Source organism: Poeciliopsis prolifica, unplaced genomic scaffold, assembly GCF_027474105.1.
Source record: "Poeciliopsis prolifica strain line A6 unplaced genomic scaffold, Auburn_PproV2 SCAFFOLD011, whole genome shotgun sequence".
In the NCBI taxonomy this organism is placed as follows: domain Eukaryota; kingdom Metazoa; phylum Chordata; class Actinopteri; order Cyprinodontiformes; family Poeciliidae; genus Poeciliopsis; species Poeciliopsis prolifica.
This window is the reverse complement of record NW_026562386.1, coordinates 3169906-3190583: the sequence shown is the minus strand read 5'-3', so window position 1 is coordinate 3190583 and position 20678 is coordinate 3169906. Positions and strand designations below refer to the sequence as shown.

Sequence of the window (20678 nt, the reverse complement as noted above, 5' to 3'; positions counted from 1 at the left end):
AAAAAAAACATGAGCTTTTCCAACCCATCATGTATACTTTATTTTTATGTAATAAAAGAATCTAATAGATTGAAGCAGAAATCAATGTTTCTGTTACAGGTTAAAAGAAGCATAATCTCCTGGAAATGTTTTGAGAACAATTAGATTACATTATTTTATGAATTATTTTTCCAAAGTTGAAAGTCTTATGTAGTAAACAGCTAGTTGTGCTTCATACTGTGCTCAGTATGATTTTACGGTAATTTAAAAAGGCTCCTACATGTGGGTTAAAATAGATTTTCCTTTACTCCATCTGCAACAACTTGTAAAAGAAATGTCATGCATCTCATACATTGTCTTTAATAAAAAGGAAATGTATTTAGATTTGCAGTACAACAGTTATTGAATTTCTGTCACTTCCTTTTTCTCTGACAACATCAGCACAGTACAGAGGAAAAGTGCATTTCAACACAGAAACCCAAAATGCTTTTCCTGTGGAACTCATCTTTTTTGAATTTATGTTATTCTACCCCATCTGTCAACTGTGTGCATTTAGACTGTGAGGTACAAAACTGTGTGGTTTACATAAATTACATCTGCTGATGCTTAGCAGTTCCTCCTCCTGCAAAAGAGATGCTGCTGTCACTATCTGGGGATATAGCTCTCCCACCGCAACAGCGGAGTCCAAAATATGATTTAAAACAATGAAGTCAGACAAATAAAGGATTAATACAAGATAATTTTATAGCATTTATCATTTAACAGCTATCTAAAGTCAGTCCCAAACGCTGTTCAAAGTTAGAACAGATTTAATTCAACTCGGCCAATCCTTCTTCCCAAGTCTGTTTAGTGAAAAGAGAAAGAAGCCGCAGCTGTAAAAAATAAAATGTGGTGATGATTCCCATGCTTCTATGATTATTTCACTGTGATTACCCTCTGAAGTTGATGTAAAATCACTTTAAGCTCAAAGGAAGCTGGTAATAATCCACAGAACTAAACAATTAAAGTCTAAAACTTATGTCCAGAAGGAGCAATAACTCTACAGCAGCTGCCTATCTGTTTCTTTTAAATATCTCACAATAATTAAAGGCTGTGATTTTTGAAACATAACAATAGAATATGAAAATATTACTGGATAGATTCCATTAAAATAATCTTGATGAGAGGACTCACTCCACTGAATTCATTTAATTAATATTTCCACCAAGTCAAATGGATTTTATTGAGTTATTGGAATAGTAAAACACTAATTTTTAATATGACTGTGTAGATTTCAATGTTCCTTCATTGGAAACACACCAACATTACTAATACTGTAAAATAATTTACAGTATTTGTAAATTATATGATTTTAAAATAATCCCACACAAGTCTCACTGGTGTATTTTTAATTTTTTTTATTTTTTGCTAAATTAAAGTGAAAGAGCAATTAGTCTGACATTATTAAAGTGAAAGCTGCTGATGATTCTTTTCCATTGAAGGTTATTTAAAACCCATGGTCACAAAATCTACACAGGCTATTTCCGCTGAACATTGATAAAAACTGAGAGAAGAGAGTTTGACAATATATGCACACAAATTGAATCAAGGCTATAGTATTGTGTCATTTCAGGAACCACTTCTCAAGACTGTTACTCCTTGCAAAACCAATACAGTTACAGCAGCATGCCAATCCTCACAGCTGCAGCAATACTTAAAAAGATTTAGAGACATGCTGTCTGAGAAATGCAGTGAAGAAGTAAAAAAAAAAAAAAATCAGGTGCTGCAGGATCACTATTTTATTTCGGTATTAGGCTATTCAACTTGCAGTCAAAAAAGAACTGTCACGTAGTTTTGAGAAATCAAATCATTACCTCCAATCTTTGCATTGTAGGCAACGCCGATTCCACAGACCCCATTGTTGGCCGCAGCCGCCACCTCTCCAGCACATCGGGTTCCATGCCTGGAAAGAAAAAGAAACAGAAAATCCTTATTCTCGTAAATTTGGTCAACCTGCTGACAACCATTTACTGCACGTGCAGCCAAAAGAGGGATATATGTCTCTTAAAGGTTACATGAGAAAAGAGATCTCCCATCATGTGGTGTGGTGAAGCTGTACAGTGACACGATACAAACTTTTGGAGACAGGTACTTGGCATGGATACTGTTAAACAAATAAATTCATCAGTGTGGGCAATCCATTGTGCATTATCTCCAGCTTTGTAGCATTAGTAACCTTGGAATGCCTCAAGCTTTAATAACGAGGAAACTGTGAATGAGGCTTGCCATTTCCATTAAACATGAGCCCCTGTGGTAAGGGCTAGCTCCAGGCACCACAGTGCAGGGATCCAAAATAAGAGCGCTAGAAGGGCAGACGATCCCACCGCAATCAGGTGTGTGTACCCTTCCCAGCCACATGGATCCACAGGTTTAAAGTGCTAAAACCTTTAGCTGAGTCTACCTGGACAGGAGCCATTCCTAGACAGGAAAGCTGGATCCAAGGCTGTTCATTCACTGCTAAAGAAACACTCTGAACCAGCCAGGCTCAGTGGAGACACTCTAGCTGACGAGCCAAACCAAAACCAAATAATCAAACAACATCAGCAGCCAACATCTTCCACTGATAAAATACTCTGCATATAATGTCAGGGTAAGGACATTTAGCTGTGCTTTAGCTTGTACTCCTGCCAGTGGGGCTATTACCAGTTATTAATCTGTAGTGGATTCTGCTGCCAGAATCCACTACCTTTGGGTAGTGCCTTTTGAACTGTACAAAGAAAAAAATAACAAGAGGTCTGAGGAGGCACAACTTGAATCTTCAAGAACATCTAATTACCATCAAGATTTCTGATTGCATGAAAAAAAATAGCTTGAGTATACAGACATAAGGACAGAGGACTGTAATTCACTTTCCATTTCCCTGCGATTTCTTAAGACAGTGGTGAGCTCAGAGGGTGAAGGCTAACGTAAATGCCATAATCAACAGTAACACCATGACTCCAATATGTCGCAAGATGTTATTTAGAGGGAGATGAGGCTTGACTGAAGCATGCAGAGAGAAACATGGTGACTGGGTATGACTGAAAAAAATAAATAAATAAAACCTCATTGTAGACTCAAAAAGAAAAACACCTTCACACAAAAATGCCATCTGAGTCATTTTCCACTGAGCTTTATCACAACATTCCTGGAAGTGCTGGTGATACTCTTTGGGGTATTATGTTGCTCTGCATCTGTTATTTTTGTGATGCAGCTGATAAGCAGAAGCCAAGGTGTCTGTGATCAGATGCCAGGCATGCACAGACCCATTCCTCTCATTGTCAGCAAAACCCCTTTTCCAGCTGTTTTTAATAGATTAATTTCCTGGGTAGGCCGATGTACAGAATGGAGCAACCCTAGCACAGGTCAATCGTTACACTCTTATTATGCAGAAACTGCTAGCATTATCAGTACTCTTGAACTAATTATCTTGGGAGAGATAAAACAATCCAAGATGCTATCTTCTAACTTCTCCCACTCACTTGTTAAATGCCAAGAAAAACAGCAGGGGGACATCTGACAGTAAAACACTTTAAATAGAGACCTATTCCTTAAACACTCATACAGGGTGGTTCTATCAGAAATATGCCAGGGGATGGCAATGTCACTAATCATCAGGCCACCGCACAGTCCAAATTTTAGCTCCACTGAGAACCTTTAATGGGCTGGAGCAAATCCATCATCAATAGTCTACCAGTGAAACAAATGAATGCAGCGCTGGCAAGAAATCAATGACACATTGCATACTGAAATTGTTAGGAAACAATGCAGACAAAAGAAAAGACAAAGATCTGGTCAAGTAAAATAATAGAGGCTTTCACCCTTTGGGCCGGGCAGTGAAAATACACTGATGACAAATCAAGCAAAGAGCCAAAATAAAGGGTTTCAGGAATGTGCTTAACCACAAAGCTTTGCCAGAAAACCATTGGTACATGTTGGCATTGATCCTGAAGTCTGCAGATCTTCCCTGCAAGATTGGAAATGCCAGTCTTATTGATGATGGAGATGGTGCAGAGAATTATAATACCTGCGCAGTAAAAAAGAAAATCTCTTGTCTAAGCTACATTGAGATCTCAAGACCAAAGGGCACCAAGTAGTTTTAATTAAAAATGACCTTTAAATGCCAAAAGAAAGCCAATTATCTCACTGTATGAACACAGGCTTTGGATTTTCTTTTTCATTTTTATTTATTCCATTTGTTATGGAGCAAAGGCTAAAAACTATAAATCTTTACGGCACAATATCGGGAAAAACAGAAGCGGTCAACAGGATGTGCGTTTATTAGTGGTTCCCCCAGGGGACAACTAGTCCTCCAACAAAAAAGGCAAGATGTGAGGAAATTTTCTTCTGCTCTGTGGTGGCTGAGTAGACTGCACAATGCACAAGATCCTCACAGGATGCACACCAGTAAGCATGGATGTCAGGGGGAACAATGAGCTGATGAGTGGGAATCATTAACAAGTCACCCTGATTAATTCTGCAATACCTGCCTGATGGATTCCCTTACACACTTCACAAACAAAGCAACATTAAACTGCTTACCCAATTTCTGGATACTTGATTATATATTGTAGTTTTATGTAGCTGCAGCTAGTATTTCAGACAATTGTATAGGCATAAAACTTGTAGAGACGCAAACACACGACAGATAAACAATTAATCCACCAAAATTAAGAAGACTGTTCCTGTGCTTCATGCAGTCAAAAAGAAATGATGCAAGAATCAATCAGCGTGGATTCCCCCTAATTTTGACGTATAGTAGCAGGAAGTGCACCGTTGGACTAAAAGGTCAACACCTTTTTTTTTCACACAACAAATGTTGCATGCAACTTTCTGATAACAAAAGAAACAGGAAGATAAATGTGGTTTGTGTTTTAACACTTATGTCCTAACACATTCACACCAGAATCTTGAGCAGTTCAAGGAAAAAGAAAGTAAAACAAATGCTTTTTGGGTTCCGACATACTCTTCAGCCTTGTCAGATACACGTTGTGTAACAATAGTAACCACAATTAATGACAAAAATAAAAAGTTTTGTTGAAACATATGGAGAACCAGTCTGATGGAGGACTGTTGGTACAGAACACAACTTGGTAAGGTGAACAATATAACCTAAAGAAGACAAACTACCAGCATTAACCAAACTAAAAGGCTTCCAGAAACCATGTAAGGGAGATAGTAGTGCAAAACATGTCTTCCAACCTTATCCAACCTGCAGAAATAGCACATTAGAGAGTAAAAATGGGAGAACAAGCTCTTTTATTTGTCTGTTTATGAAGAACATTTGCGGAAAATAAGGAAATATTAACATCAGACGGACCCGATCTGATACAATCCAAGAACCGGATCTGATACGGGCATCATTCTTTCATCTAATGTTAGGTTTATAGACGACATTGCCTATATGGCACAGTATCCTATTCACTTATACAACACGAAACATTTCGGTTAAAGTATTTTGGATTGGAATAGGTAGCTGATTTAAATGCAGATAACAGAATGATCTTTATCCAAGAATCATAAATTGGAGCATCTCTATGGTTATAACAGGTGAGATCTAAATGTGGCTCCTGCTGTTTAAACTTAATGTGAAAACTTGGCTCAGACAAACAAAAGAAGAACAGAAATCATTTAAAAAGGATGTGATTGCATAGGATTAGAAAAATTACATTCTTAACAGTTGTGCAACTGAAATGGACTGAGACATTCAGGATGTTCACACATAGATTTTAAGAGAGTATCACTCCAATTATTATCTTTAGAGTGCCAGCGCTCCCATATTTAAAGATTTACACAAAGCATATGATTATGAATCTCGCCTCGGAGCTCGATTACATTAAGACAAAACTTTTGAATAATCCGAGGTTCCCGAGGTTGTAGAAAGTGGCATCTGCAGTTCAATAGTTCCTTGCTTTCACAAAACCTCAAAGGTAAATCAGAACAAGTGTTCTGCTCTGCTCCTTCTTGAGTCAGTTAATGGGCCTGTCTGTTAACTAATGAGCTGGTCTGCAGCACAAAAGGGCCAGTGATTTTTTTAAAATCCAAAGTAAAGAAACAAATCTTTCCAAATAAAATAAATTAAGCATGTCTCAGGGAAGTCAAGCATCACTTGATTGCAGTTTTGAAAAATCTTCCTGAGTTTTCTGTATTTCTTTTATATGCTTGTTATACATGTCGGAGATTATCTAAAAATATATATATAATTAAAAATACAACAGCTGACACTAAATGCACTTATCCAAGTTTATGGTTGAACTTATACACTTCTATAAGCAATTCCATCCACAAAAATAATTTGAAAATCATCCAATCATTTGGAGAAAACCCTGTAAAGAGAAACATCTAGATTACATGCTGCTTTAGATAAACATGAGGGTAACTGGTGCTCTCCACATCTTGCATGCCGTGAAAGAAAGGCAGCCTTATGGGAGTGAACAGAGTTGGGCTTTCAGAGGAGAACAGACAGTTACAGTCTCTCACATTTTTAGGCCCTCACACAGGTTGTTTGCACGTAGATCTGCACTAATGGTACAGTATAGCATACCAACATATGTAGAAGCACACATACAAACGTTCTCCCTCTAAAGTGGTCCAGCCAGATGGAAGCCACAAAGGGCTGGGTGGCTCCAGATAGGAGCTGGAGTTTGTTTGTGAGAGCTGGAGAATGAAGGTTAATCCACATGGAGGAAAACCTCAATAAGAAACGTCTTTGCTGGGCTCTAGGCCACAATGAACCCCAGGAGGGGCTTAACCTTCTTCAACATAGATTTTTGACTTGAGGAACTGCACAGGAGGGATTTTGATATCAAATCTTTCTCAAGGAATACCACTATTTAGGGTTTTATTAATGATAGTGGGATAACTTTCCCAGAGTGTCTTGAAAATCACTCAACTAGTCAGCACTAGAAAGCCACGGTTTATTGTTTGAATTGGATCATTACTTGTCAAACTTTTTCTCCCAGTTGTGTGTGGGTTTAAACAAGTAACCTATTTTTAGTGGGATTAGATTCACAGACCTATGGTTGTCCGCCCTCTCTCCCAGGATATCACACAGACATACCACCAATCTTCCATCTGTAGCTTACAATCCACCTCGTTTTCCCAAAGTCTAATCTTCTCTGCCCATCATCAGCAATCACACAGCGCCTCTCCTTAAAAAGGTTTCCCGGGCCAGCGGCCAACACACAGCAGATTACTGCAAATCAGAAATTAAAGGGGGGAAGCAGGGGCAGGCAGTAAGGGTGAGGGAGACAAGTAGGGACCTTTCTGAGCCAAGAGATTTGCTGTTTCATTAATGCTGATTAACTTAATTCAATCCAATTCACTGCAGGGCACCATGGTGGCGATAAACAAGCCCTAATGTCATCTGGAGACACCGTCATAATAATGATGTTTTCTACATGCAATACCTTAATGCCACAGCAAATTTATTCAGACTATAAGAGAGTCTTGGTAGTACTGTGCTGCTTTAGGAAGCCAGAAACCCGAAGTCCTGCTTCCACAGAGCACTACAAATCAATGCGATGGACTATTTTGTCTGTTTTCAATGTAAAAGAAGTCTTTATAATCTACCCCAACAGCACTAATTCCTGGGCCAACTTCAGCTGTAGGTTCGTAGGACAATGCTACGGTAGCTATTGGCATCACAAAACACAGTTCAGAAAAACATCACTGCTTGTGATAAGCATCAGACATACTAGTGCGTCAAATTTGCTGTTGCATTAGTATGACGCAAAGTAAGGCATTTGGGTTTAACCTCACCTGCCTACTTAGGACCGAGAAGGTGGTAGAAATTCTCCCCCAGATAACCCGGGTCATAAACCAAACAGGTTTATGGCCGAACAGCAAAGACCCATGTCGCATGTACCACTCAATGGAAACAAAGAAAAGGTTTAGAAAGTACCATAACAAAGAATTAGGATTTTCTGGAGTCTGAGAGTGCATCTTAATTAATTAATTAGATTGTCCTTAAAAACTTTGAATATTTCAGTAATGGAAATAAAGAACTGTATATCCATATTAATTATAGAATGATACATTTTAAAACTTTTAGTGATGATATTTTTATAATTATGGCTCATAGCTAATGAAAACCAAAAACAAAGCGTCCGACAAAACTCCAATATTTCATTAGGCAAATAGAACGGAAATGTTATGTTATGTAAAGGACTGCTGATTTGACAAATGTCCCACAGAAAATCATTGAGATCCTGAACAAAGAAGATAAACTATAAAAAGGTCTGAGCTGAAGAAGCTGACTGCTCATGCGGTGCTAAATCCAAGCATATCAAGGGAAAATTAAGTGGAAGAAAAGTGTGGTGGGAAATGCATAAGTTTACAGGAAAATTTTTAGAAATACGGGTGATTCAGAGAGTCCTGTCACTTGCTAGTGTTGTGTCTGTAGTCAAAAAGCCAATGCAGAGGAATTCCAGGACATTTTAGAGCAATCCATGACTCACTCTGGTAACCTGCTTTATGCTTTATTCATTTTCCAGAAGGACTTGGCACCTGCTCATACTCCCAAAAGTACCTATTCCCGCTTCAGTGACCAGGATATCACTGAGTTTGACTGGCCAACAAATTGACCTGATCTAAACTCCAAACAGAGACAAGAACAGGAGCTGAAGGCCGCTTTACAATTTTCAGTAGGCTGACATTTCTCTTCTAAAAAATACTTCCTTTTTTTTTTCAGATTTTGTGTATATGCCTAAAATCAGCGAACCTGTGATAATCATTAATCATCAAATAAACATTTCTAATTCCTCAATTTGTAAGTAAGTAAAATCATTTTCTAAATTTAAGGAGTAAAAATCACTTATTTACTTTAATAAACTTTTTATGTAGTTATGGGTGGTAATTATTTACACACTAGAAGTGTGATGAAAGCAGAAACTGAACAGGACTTCCTCTCAGCATGTGTCCAACAGAGGCACATTTACAGAAGTAGCAGCACAGTAGGCCAGGGAAAGAAGACACAAAGCAAGAGAACAGATAAAACTGTGATCAGTATAAACAGCTACCTGTTGTCATTAAGCTGCGTGTACCGAGGCGTAGGATCGGGGTCAGCATCGTTCACATCATAACTAGCTTCCGGGTCCTTTAAAAGACAGAAGAGCAGCTTGCGTCATCAACTGTTGGTTCATTTCTTTTTAACTTATATACCCAAAATTTGCTAGGTTTTGTGTGTGCATTTTTTTCATGTACTCACATAGTTCTGCGACAGGTCAGGATGGTTCTTCTCTATCCCATCATCCAGGATAGACACCACCACTCCTTTACCTGTGTAGCCCAACTGCCATGCAGCTTTGGCATTCAAGTCCTGGTGGTTGCGGTTGTACTGAGAGCAAAGATGGTAGATGTATGAGAATAAAACTCATTATGGAATAGAGAAGAAAACACAAGACAACTTAATATTTTAAGAATCACTCCTTTTTTGGGTGAAATAAATACAACTTTTATTACCGTTTGCATTATTCCACTTAAAGTGAAGCAGTGATGGTATGAGGAGCATCAAGCGTGTATATTTAAGGATATCAGTATCAAATTTGCTCTGACTACACTTCCTATTGCTAGCAAGCAAAGTAACAGTGAGGTGAGAAAGGGCATACCGAATGCAATTTGCATGCTTTTGACGTTTAACTTGACCTTTCATCAAAAGTCACATTGGACTTTCAAACGGTTCAAAGCTCCTCCTCTCGGAGTTAACCATTAAAAAGTAATGTGTCTGACATGTCATCCAGAGCACTTCTCCCCTGGATTTCAGTACAGTACCATGTGAGCCTGGGTCGATCAGACAGAATTAAATTACTCCACAACCTTGGAAGATCCTTGACATCCCAAGCATCAAGAAGAAAAATCAATTAAAACTGAAAGTTCTAATTTTGTACTTACTCTGATTTGCAATGCAGAGTAAGTGCAAAAAAAAAGGCCTTTTTCTGGCTGACATTTTTAATTCTGAATGGCATCGATCAAGCAGGAGCATCTAATTCTCATTTTTAGCAAACTGACTAAATGTATCAGTTTATCAGCGGGACATTCTTTATCTCATTCAAACAAATTAAAACAGAATTAAACATGTTCAATCTAATATCAGCTACACAGCATTAGTATATGTCCATCAATAAAACACTTCTAAAAAGACCCTCCTCTACTAAAAGTCCTCTAGCCTATCAGCTTTCATTGACAGCTATATTGGTAGGTTTTGTACATGTGTTGTAATCTTAATTTGGGATAGGATTTAAACTAAAGTATGTCAGGAAAAAAGGGACTGAATACATGTACACATCTTTTCATTTTCAGATTTTTACTTGTAAAAGATGTTCAAAGTTTTGAATCACTAGACAATAATTCTCAATAACAAAACATCCCAATAAAATATACCAGTTTGTGATTTTCTGCAAGACTCTGTAAAATAAACCTTACTTTGAACTGTGTGCAGTTTTCCTACAACTTTAAGGATGAGGGTTTTACAGCTCATTAATAAAAGAAAAAAGACTTCAAAATGAATGAAAATTATATATCATTAGATGTATTAGAAGTAACTAAAGGTGCAATTAGATTTCAGATGAAGTAGTTTTTGTTCCATTTTGCCACACAGGATATGACATAAGTTAGAGGAAAAGTACTATGATCTTACCAGGATGAGTAACAAACACCAATTCTACAGGCATTTGTGGTCTTTTACTTCTTTTCTTGTCAAAGCTACTAACTACAGGCTCTGTTCTTGCAGTTTGTGATTCAAGTCTATTTTGCATCCCCATGAATCTTCTTCTGCCTGCAGCAACCTCGCAGTAATTGAAGAGTGGCGCTGAGCTGAAAGTCTCAGGAGTTGTTACCACTGCTTTTAACGGCCTAATGTATCAGTGGCATTCCTCAAGTCAAATGTGAAAATCAATCCAATAAAAACAAGACCACTTCAAGATAAACTGCACCCGTCTCGCTCTGCCTTCTGTTTGTTGCTATGCTTTTTATGAACTACTGCAAAGCCAGACGTTCTTTTTGGACACTACTGTAGCTCAGGCAGCTTCTGCTAAGTTAGGTTTTTGTCACACACTGTTAATACTCACCAAGTACCACTGGTCTCTGAACTTGGGATCAACAAATTCTGTGACGGTATCCCTCTTTTTCCTCTGTTTGGACACCTGTTGCTCTGACCAAGTAACCTACACAGGGGAGGGCAAAACCCAAAAAATTAGAGACAAAAAAATATAGACCTTTCGTAACCGAAAGAAAACAAAATGCACAAGCAACAACACTCGTGACATTTAAAAGAGGGGGGAAAAAGAGAAGGTATAATTATGTGCTACCCATGAGTGTCAGCATGCCAAATGAAATAACTGAGATCCAACTCTCACCGGGACGGCAGCTGAAAGAGTGAGATTAGAGGCACCAGGGCATGCTGGACTCCTCTCTAATGAGGCTCGCTGATGAATTCCAGAGCAGACCAAGACTAATTAAAATTTCTGGTTTGTGTAAAGTGAAATGCAATGCATCAGAGGTTATTGTGAATATGCATACACCTGAACATCAATGCACATTAGGGTGGGACACGTAACAGTTCATAAGTGTGCAGTGGGCCATCATAATGGGGGAACACTTGTAGGAAATGTTGGCAGAGTCAGAGGACTTACAGAGAAAATGTTTCTGAACATTACTTCCTGCGCTGCATTGTGTTTTCAGTACAGGCAGACATTTAGGTTGGCATGTCGCATAGAAGAAAAAAAAATAAAAAAATTTTTAAGAAGAAAGACAGAACTGTCTGCAGCAAGGACAGAGTACCTGATGTGAAGGACAACTAAATTACACTCGATCTCTCTTTTTACTCAAATCTCTGGTGATGCAGACAGAGGGAGAGGGACAAAGAGGGAAAAAGTAATGAGGGTTATATTAACTGCTGAAGCAATGTCATAATGGAAGAAGAACGTTCTTCAAAACGGTAAAGAGGTCTGGGTTTGGGTTCAATCAGTTTAAGAGGATGTGAAGTTTTTATGCTATTCTAACAGTGAAGATCAGGTCAGCTTTGAGCTGCATCACTGTGGCAGTTCAGACACTCTGAATCAGCTCTGGTTGGTGACGGGAAGGACCAAATACAAAAAATAAAATAAAATAAAATCCTTAATAAAAAGGGTTGGGGTTTTTTTATGATCCATGGAGCAAAACGATAAAATGAAGCATAAAATAAATACATTTCTAAGTTGGTTCTGTGCATCTCCAGTTGCAAGTGTGGGAAAGTGAGAGGAAGCAGCTACTGTGTTGGACCCTCACACCTCATAAACCAAACATGCAAATCCAAAACACACTTTGAAGTACATGTTTAAAATACTGTAAACATATATTGTAAACATATAAAATATGCCAGAGCATTCAGGACATGCTGCTAAAAATGTTGTAGCTCTTTTGGTTTGAGGCTTTAAACTTATTAAAAATGTAGCGACCAAACAAAGAAAAGTTTCAATCCCTGCAGTTCTGAATTTTACATACAATATTCTGCACAATTTAATTCTTCAAAAAGGAACCTAGTCAGTCTATCTAAACAAGCATTTATTCAATACTGCTTTCATATTTTTTTTTTACTTCATAAAGCAAGCTGAGGCAAACACTGCTTTTAGTACAATCAGATCAGAGCCTATAAAATCTGGCATCACTGAATCAGTTAAGTGGAAGAGTTGCCAAAACCTAATTCTAATTCATGAATCACTGAAGGTCTCGGATACATGCATCAAATTTTGAACAATTTAAGTGACCAGACAGAGATGAAAAGGCAGCTAATGGAGCGCTTTGCTTCTTTCTTCAGCTTAATTATGGCTTCCCATTTCAATAAGATGACAAATTTTTTAAAACAATCTCTGGACAGAAGGAGTCACTAAAGGAGTTACTAAACTTCATTTGATTTCAACTTAGATTAAAACTATTTCTTTTCTTCTGCGTCATCAGGACGAGGGTGTGATTTCCCCCTTTTCGTTTCCTAGCACCTTTTCTATCAAATCTGACACTCTGGTTTCACACATATGCAGGGAAAGGCTTTTCAAGTTGACCTATATGCAACGATTCATATGTGTGGTGTGTAAAATATGGAGCAACAAACACCTCACTGCCCTTGTTATCTGGATATTTTGTAACCGTTCATATTTATTCGCTCGCTTCATCAGAATTTTGAGCGCATGGGATGCTGCAACCTTGAATCCTTGTATGCTGTGAAACACAATGCAAAAAACCACAATGCTCAAATCATGCTGTAACCCTGTGAACAACTCCCTCAACTGTGGAATGTTTGCTCCTAACACCTAACCAGGAAATGGTAAAGCCGTTTTACCAAGACAAACAGGAAACATTGGTTTAACAAGCAACACCTCTACAGCTGGGAGAAATTTACAGTAAATGCTCAATATACCTTTCTCATCAAAACGCCTAAAATCCCCCATTTTGAGTCTTTGGCCAATTACTTCTAAGTTTCCATAATGCAACTGAAGAACTATAGGACTTTATGTTACTGACTTTGGTAGGATCAGCAAGAAAGCACACCATGTTATACACTACACAACTCCTCTGTCACAGTCAGCCTGAAGTAAAAGTGTTTGACTTTTTGAAGGAAACGCATCCATAATGATACAAAGTCATTTAAAGATGTGAGAAGACACAAAACCTTTAAAATGGTTTGCAAAATACTTATTCGTGAGGAGAATTTTTGAAAATTTAATTCAGAGTGTATACCAATCTAATGGAAACCTGACGTTCAAAGAGTTTGTCTTATCTCATGTTTAGGAGAGAGAGTATTTCTCCTCCAACAAATAAAATCCATTTTGTCCACCCTCTGCTTTGTCCTTCCAAATTCAACAAAGTGTGTCCCCTGTGACAAACCGGAAACATCAAATAAAGCAGCAGTATTACGAAGGAATATCCAAGCAGTTTATGTTCCTATAAAGATTGTTTAGGTGTTGCAAAACTTGCCATTACTGCCGAAGTAATAAAAGTGATAACAAAAATAATCCTGTAAACAAGTGTTGGACAATTAGCCAAAATGTGTGCTTCTGCTGTGCCTTACTCCTTTTTATTGTCTCTCCAGAAAAAAAAAGGACATTCACTGAAAAAAAGTACTGTACGAAACAACAAATAAAACCAGAATAAAAGAAAACAGAACAATGCATGGGCATAATAGATAAAGCTCTAAACCCCTAACTCACTTACATTTTTTGGTTTATAAAGTCTGGCAGATGCCTAGATGCTTTCGTGAGCAATTAATCACACTTAAAATAGAATTCAGTGGAAGATTTAGGCTTCATCTCATCTAGTTTGAAAACTGCAGAGTCTCTCCAGGGTTTAAAAATCCTCCCATTTCATTTCAACCCTTTTTTGGGAGTTAGGGGAAGCTGTGTGGTTTAGTAATATGGGAGCACAATTAGCAATAATCTCACAGTTCATAGGCTTTGATCGCACTGTTAATTACAGAAAAGTTCAAATATTGATGATTATGTGAGGGAGGGAGCCGAGTGAAAGCGTGCGAGGAAAGCAGAATTGGCAAAGTTCTCCTGATTAAACCAGATTGAAAATAAATTAAAACCCAACTCTTATTTTAACAAACAGGAGGAGCTGAATGTGTAACGGTCCATTTTGTCTGAGGAGCTGTGGGACAAAAGGAATTCAACAACAGGAAATGGAGCTGCGACGTTAAAGGAAATCCCAGAGAGGGAGGTGGACTGCTTCTACTGTGTAAAACAAGCTCAGCAGACGCTCGTCTATTCCTGCTCAGCACCTGTGCAGCGCAAATTAAACCTGTCTGTCAGGGCTGCATTTCCATGGACTGATGCCCAGATTTATGAGAGGAATCATGACTGATTGCAGTACTCAGCTTAAATATAAAGTCTTTTCAGTTAAAGATATGAGTTACTATAGCAATGCTCCCCGAGGTATACTGCTGGTGATCATTATTAGCAATGGAAATCACGCTGATGTTCAAACTCAATGTTCTGGTTGTGGTACATAGCACTAAAGAAATTCCTTAAATTTATTCCCAATTTTGGATAATTACCTCTAGGTAACCTGCAGAACAAAAGTCATCACGTTCTATAAATATTCATATACCAACTGAAAGAATGTGAAACGCAGCTACGGCTGTGCTGCGCACTTTAAAAGATGAATGCGCTCGGTTTTTGATTTTTTATAAGTTTTAGTGACCTGCAGAAATCGGAAACTGAAGAGTAGAAAATTTATTCAGGATGAAGAAAAATTGCCTAAAATCGGTCCACACTGTTTTCTTCCATCATTCACAAAATGCCCTGAGAGCACAACAAAAATGGAAAGAATAAATAAAAAAAAGAAGCAAGAACTACCGAAGACAAGCTGCACCGCATCATCACCAGTTCTCCCATTAGAGTAAATTCATGAGTTTTAATCATTCTTTGTGGCAGAAATAATTAGTGAATTAATGCATCAAAGGAAACTCACTGGAGGTAGAGCAGGTTGCTCACCAACTGGGGGCTTTAAAACTTTTGGTGAACACTTCAGGCAAGACCCTGTGTCCAAAATCATCTTGATGGTAAGGCGAGCATTTCGCTTAACATCCTGCTGCCACCAGTGCATCGGCCTTGTTGTGGGGAATGTGTGTGATATTTGCAAGGCACAGTGGAAATGTTTCAGAAAAAAATAGTGTGAAACTATTTTGACCCATTGTGTCTTTTTTTCCCCTAAAATTTTGACATCTGTTTCTACATGAGTTTCCACACTTTATTTATGACAATGCTTCTTAAGTATAGCAAGAAATGTAATATTGATCTGGACCTTTTGTTGGCAGTTATGATGGAGGATCTTTCAACACAGGGTCTACTTTCAATGCATCTACTTTCTCAAAGTACATAGCTGTAAATCACATATGGTGAAGACAGCAAAGATTTCTAAGGTAGCACTGACATCTCATTTCATCTGCAATGCAGTAAGAAAATCCAGCCCTGCTCATGTTTTTCATTGGGTTAATTATTTTTAATTAGTATCATGATTGAAAAATACTTTCTTTTACAACGCTAAATAGCGCACCGTTGAGTTTTCTACTTCGATTTACCAAACATGATGATGTACAAAATGTACATCATCATGTATTTTAATTATTCCCATCTATACATGAGTACTGTAAAATCAATATGTTAATGAGTTATATGCATATAATTCCTTTAGATTAGATGCTGGAGCTAAAAGACATTCATTTATTGTGAGAGGAAGCCTGAAATTTGTTGTACAAACAGGCAAAATTATGAAGTAAAGACTTTAAGATGACTCCATACTGCTCCTAATGTTCCACATTTTCTTTTAGGATTGACTGATTTAAAAAAGTATTTCTCAACTGTGAAATAGTGGGTTCTAAACTGTGGAACACAGTACCTTCAACCTAGAGGCAATAGAGCTAACTCAGTTGAATCAGTAGAATAAAACAATGACTGAGACATCCTTAATTGCTATGACAAGTGCTAACTGGAAGGCTTACTGCAGGCATCACAGTCCCAAAGGTGGGAAACAGCAACTAAAAATGCCTTTAAGCTGGAAAATAATAACTTCTCACTTTCCATAAAGATGCAGCTATCCCCACACCTCAAAAACTGTCCCCAAAGGCAAACCTTAGACACATCCAATGCCGAACACCCCGTGACTCCAATAAATAAACCTCTTACCTTAGGATCTCTTTCCAGACGGACTTGTGCCGTTCTGTGATTAGACAGCGATCTCTTTACCACCCTGCGATGCCGGAAGTGATAGTAATCACCAAATACCTGGAAAGACAAAGAGATATGATCACCCATCACATCCTGCGGTTCAGATCTGACTGCCTATAATCTGATAACACCTCCGTATATCCTCATGGCATATCCTCTGCCACTAAATGACAAATATTTCTATAAACTTTACAGAGTGGCAATAAACAGAGTAGCAGGCTGGAAAAAATACCCTTTCACTCTAAGATGAAACCAATACAACATGAATACTTACAAACATCTGGCTTAGCACCATTTTTTTTTTCTTGAACATACACAACCTTTAACAGCATCCAAAATATTCCTCGCAGTTTGTTTTTCTCAGATTACCGCAAGCTGCATGCGCATTTTTCTCCACAGACAAGTCTTCTCTGCATTTTAAGCTCCCTGGTTAGGTTTATTCTGTCTTTAAACACAAGAATCGTCATAACTCTGCTGTCTAAATAAAATATATTTATACATTTATCTGAAAAGCTCAGCTCATTCCCCCACAATCCCTTCCTCCCCACATGGTGCCATTCCAGAGTGCACTGCAACATTCCCTTGGTCTAAAAGAAGAACAGCTCAACCCTCATCAGCCTCCCCGCTCCCATTTAATCACAGTAAACAGGCTGATTCCAGCAGGGGTGACACAAAAAAGGCCCTGCACACAAACCCGGCAGACAATAGGGAAGCAATAACCAAGAGGAAGCACATGGTTTACTGTGATATTCAGCCCTGAAAAGGACCACCAAAAGCCACAAGCCTGTATGTGTGTGTGTGTGTGTGTGTGTGTGTGTGTGTGTGTGTGTGTGTGTGTGTGTGTGTGTGTGTGTGTGTGTGTGTGTGTGTGTGTGTGTGTGTGTGTGTGTGTGTGTGTGTGTGTGTGTGTGTGTGTGTGTGTGTGTGTGTGTGTGTGTGTGAGAGAGAGAAAGTGTTCCTTTGTGCTTAAACTATTAAAGAATGACACCAAAGTTAAATGCTGGACTTATAGAAAGAAGGGAAAAGAATGCAAACACTTACAACCATTAGCTGAGCTGACTGCCCCCTTTTTTCTGAAGAAGAAAAGGATAAACCAGGCTGAGGGTCAGCTGTTTGGATAAGGTTTTGCTTGACTAGACTTTAATGAAAAGTTCCTTACAAAAGACGGTTCAACGATAAACCCACAAACATGAACCTTCCTTTATGACTCCCTTGGTATTTCACTGAAAGAGTCATGCACCATTCAGTGACAATGTGCCCTTAAAGAAGTCATGCCAGCATTGTGGAACAACTGAGGGAAAGTTAGACCATTAACTTTAATGGCATGCTGCTCAGGAACTCACATCAGTGACTAGGTCATAATTTCAATGCACAATATACACATGTATTTTTTTAGGCCTCATCATCAGCTGGAAGGTGCCAACTCAGAATTTGGGGCTTGGGGGCTTTGTGATGACACTGATCCATATCAGGAGGTGGTCATAATGACAAATGAGACTGCAAAACGGTGTGAAGGAGTTAATCAATACAAAGCAAACCCACCATCATCTGCAGCAGAACAAGGAAATCCATGGTGCACATAAGGAGACAAAGGCACACACCAATGCTACTTGCATTTAAAGCACTGAGTGCATTTGAATAGCTTGCATACAGATTGCAACACAGTTTAGGCAATGACCTTTTCATTCTGCAATCCTCGCTGCATACTGTGAAAACACACAGTCCTGGGATCTCATGGTATTACATGAAAAGCAAGTTAAGCTGGAACAGGGTTGGTACTAGTTAGGTGTTAATTGCGAAACTGTGGCCGTGTCAAGAAGAAACAGCCTGCACAGAAATAAGAATACCTTGTACTACCCCCAAACTGTTTTTATTTTGGATTTTTTCCAAAGTTGTAGTGCTTAACCAGGGCTGGTGCTAGTGCCAGAGCTTCACAATAATGACCTACTGATCAGAGATCAATATCAGCAGTGTTGTAAAAATAAATAAATAAAAAATTAAACCACAATATTTACAGCAGGATTTTTTTAACCCTACCAGGCAATTTTAAAAGACCGGTAAGGCTGTGGAACTCCAGTAGAAACAGGGAAAAAAAGCACCACTAATTCCTCCTTTATTCTGGGTATCAACTGGAAGCTAAAAATCCATATGTCAAATACAGTTATAACCCTGTATTTGAGATATAAATTTTTATTAATGATAAAGGTCAGCGTTTGTACTCTTACTGGGAAGATAAAACACTGTGGAGTTTTAAACATGATAATTTAAAACTCCACCAAAGGGTGTTCCCTCCTCTGATCTAGCTAAAATCTGGTTGCAAGTAGTTCATAAATGCTAACGCTTGCAGTGGTGGAAACATAAATGACTGTCACAAGAAGTGGTTTGTTGGAGGAAACCCCCAGTTGGGGGTGTCAAGAGTGTCTTCAGAACTTTGTATCTTGAATCATTAAAAAGCTTACTGTACCCAATTCAATGTATAGATTTAATTGTTAAGAAAATAAAAATGGTTTGCCAATAAGAGGACAGACGGTAAGAAATGTATCAGTAAATTAATTGTGATAAATTGGTAACTGTGAACAACTTTTCACACTTTTCACAAACTTGTTCAGTCAGGAACAAAATTTGTTGGTGTCTCAGTGTGAACTATGGGGGGGACAAAACTGCAACAGTGGAAAAAGCATTGTGCACAAGTGATAAATTACAAGAAGTTGAAAAAATACCGGTATACAGGCCAGAGATCTAAGATATAGACACTTGAATGTATGTCTGCACATGTATATGTATGGACTCGGCTTAATTTCAGGTAAACTGCTCAACTGTTGCAAGTGTATGGACAGACACGCACTCTTCCCTCATTCAATAATCTGAACCAGAATCTAGACCTTCTAAACCCTGCAGCTTGAACATTGTCTGACGATCAGCAACATCACTTTCGGGGCTCATGTTTTTAGCAATTCTAACTCAAGACCACACGGTTTCTTCAGGGGTATAGCTGCTTTCCACTGAAGTGGGGGAAAAAAAATGCCAATTTAAAACCGATGTGGAAACAGATCAAGCTCTGTGACCATTACTGATGTGATAAGCTTGGAGCTGTTGCAGCACAACAGGCCACTCAACATGTGGTCAGCTACCAGAGCGAAGCAATAATCCATCAACATTAAAATGCAAAGCAACGCACAGCAGAAAATTACTGCCTGCTGGTTTGTTTGCATGTTTGGTTCCTCCCCTACTGCCAAATTTACCTTGTGGGAAAGCAATTATCAAAAAGGTCCGATGTCTTATCCCCACTGACTGTTGTTGGCACAATTATGTCTTACAAAGAGACAAACAATGTCAGAAGACAAGCTGTTAAAGAAGCTTGAGGCTGTTTTAAATTAACAGAAAACCGCAGCCCATATGGAATCGTGAACATCAAAGACAGCCAAAGGATTTCACTAGAGAGCGATGTCATTGCAGTTCATTTCCAGACACTTTTGACAAGGCATTCTCCTTTTGATTTTGATATCAAGTGATTTACAAGCCTCACACAGAGTGGAGCATTAACATATTTTGTTTGCACATCAGTGAGCTGAGATAAAGTGGGAGCGCGAGTGTTTCGGCCTTCTAAAATAGTTTGCAACTTGTTTGTGTAACGAGGCTGAAGCCCAATTAGCAACTGTTCACTGTGGTAAACGGGTAGGAGAGGGGCATCAGTTCCCCACAGTGGCAGCCGGACATAAAAAGCTCTTTCTTTGACAGCACAGCACCCTGACCTGAAGCCATACATCTGAAAATACTTTTACTCATTATTTATACCTTCCTTAACCATTTTTACTGCTTAAATCATATATAGAGCTCTCAATCTGTCGCCCTTTACTCAATTACCCTGAGTTTTACTTGGCATTAAGGTTACGTCTATGTTTAAGAAGGTTCAAAGCTAAATCAACACTTTAAGCCTCTCACTTGCCTTTTTAGCCTTGACTGAAGCAAACACAGCAGTAGAGC

General features: G+C 38.5%; 1 protein-coding gene across 4 annotated transcripts in view; it reads right to left on the bottom strand.

Annotated features, from left to right (window-relative positions):
- Positions 1–20678, bottom strand: part of furina (furin (paired basic amino acid cleaving enzyme) a) — an 81051-nt gene that overhangs the window by 23034 nt on the left and 37339 nt on the right. For all 4 annotated transcript variants that reach the window (XM_055036376.1, XM_055036377.1, XM_055036378.1 and 1 more), the window contains exons 3-7: positions 16653–16751; positions 11064–11159; positions 9206–9334; positions 9018–9094; positions 1833–1921 (exon numbers count right to left, since the gene is read on the bottom strand). In XM_055036376.1, coding sequence (XP_054892351.1) covers positions 1833–1921; positions 9018–9094; positions 9206–9334; positions 11064–11159; positions 16653–16751 — 490 coding nt within the window. The remainder of the gene's footprint in view (positions 1–1832; positions 1922–9017; positions 9095–9205; positions 9335–11063; positions 11160–16652; positions 16752–20678) is intronic.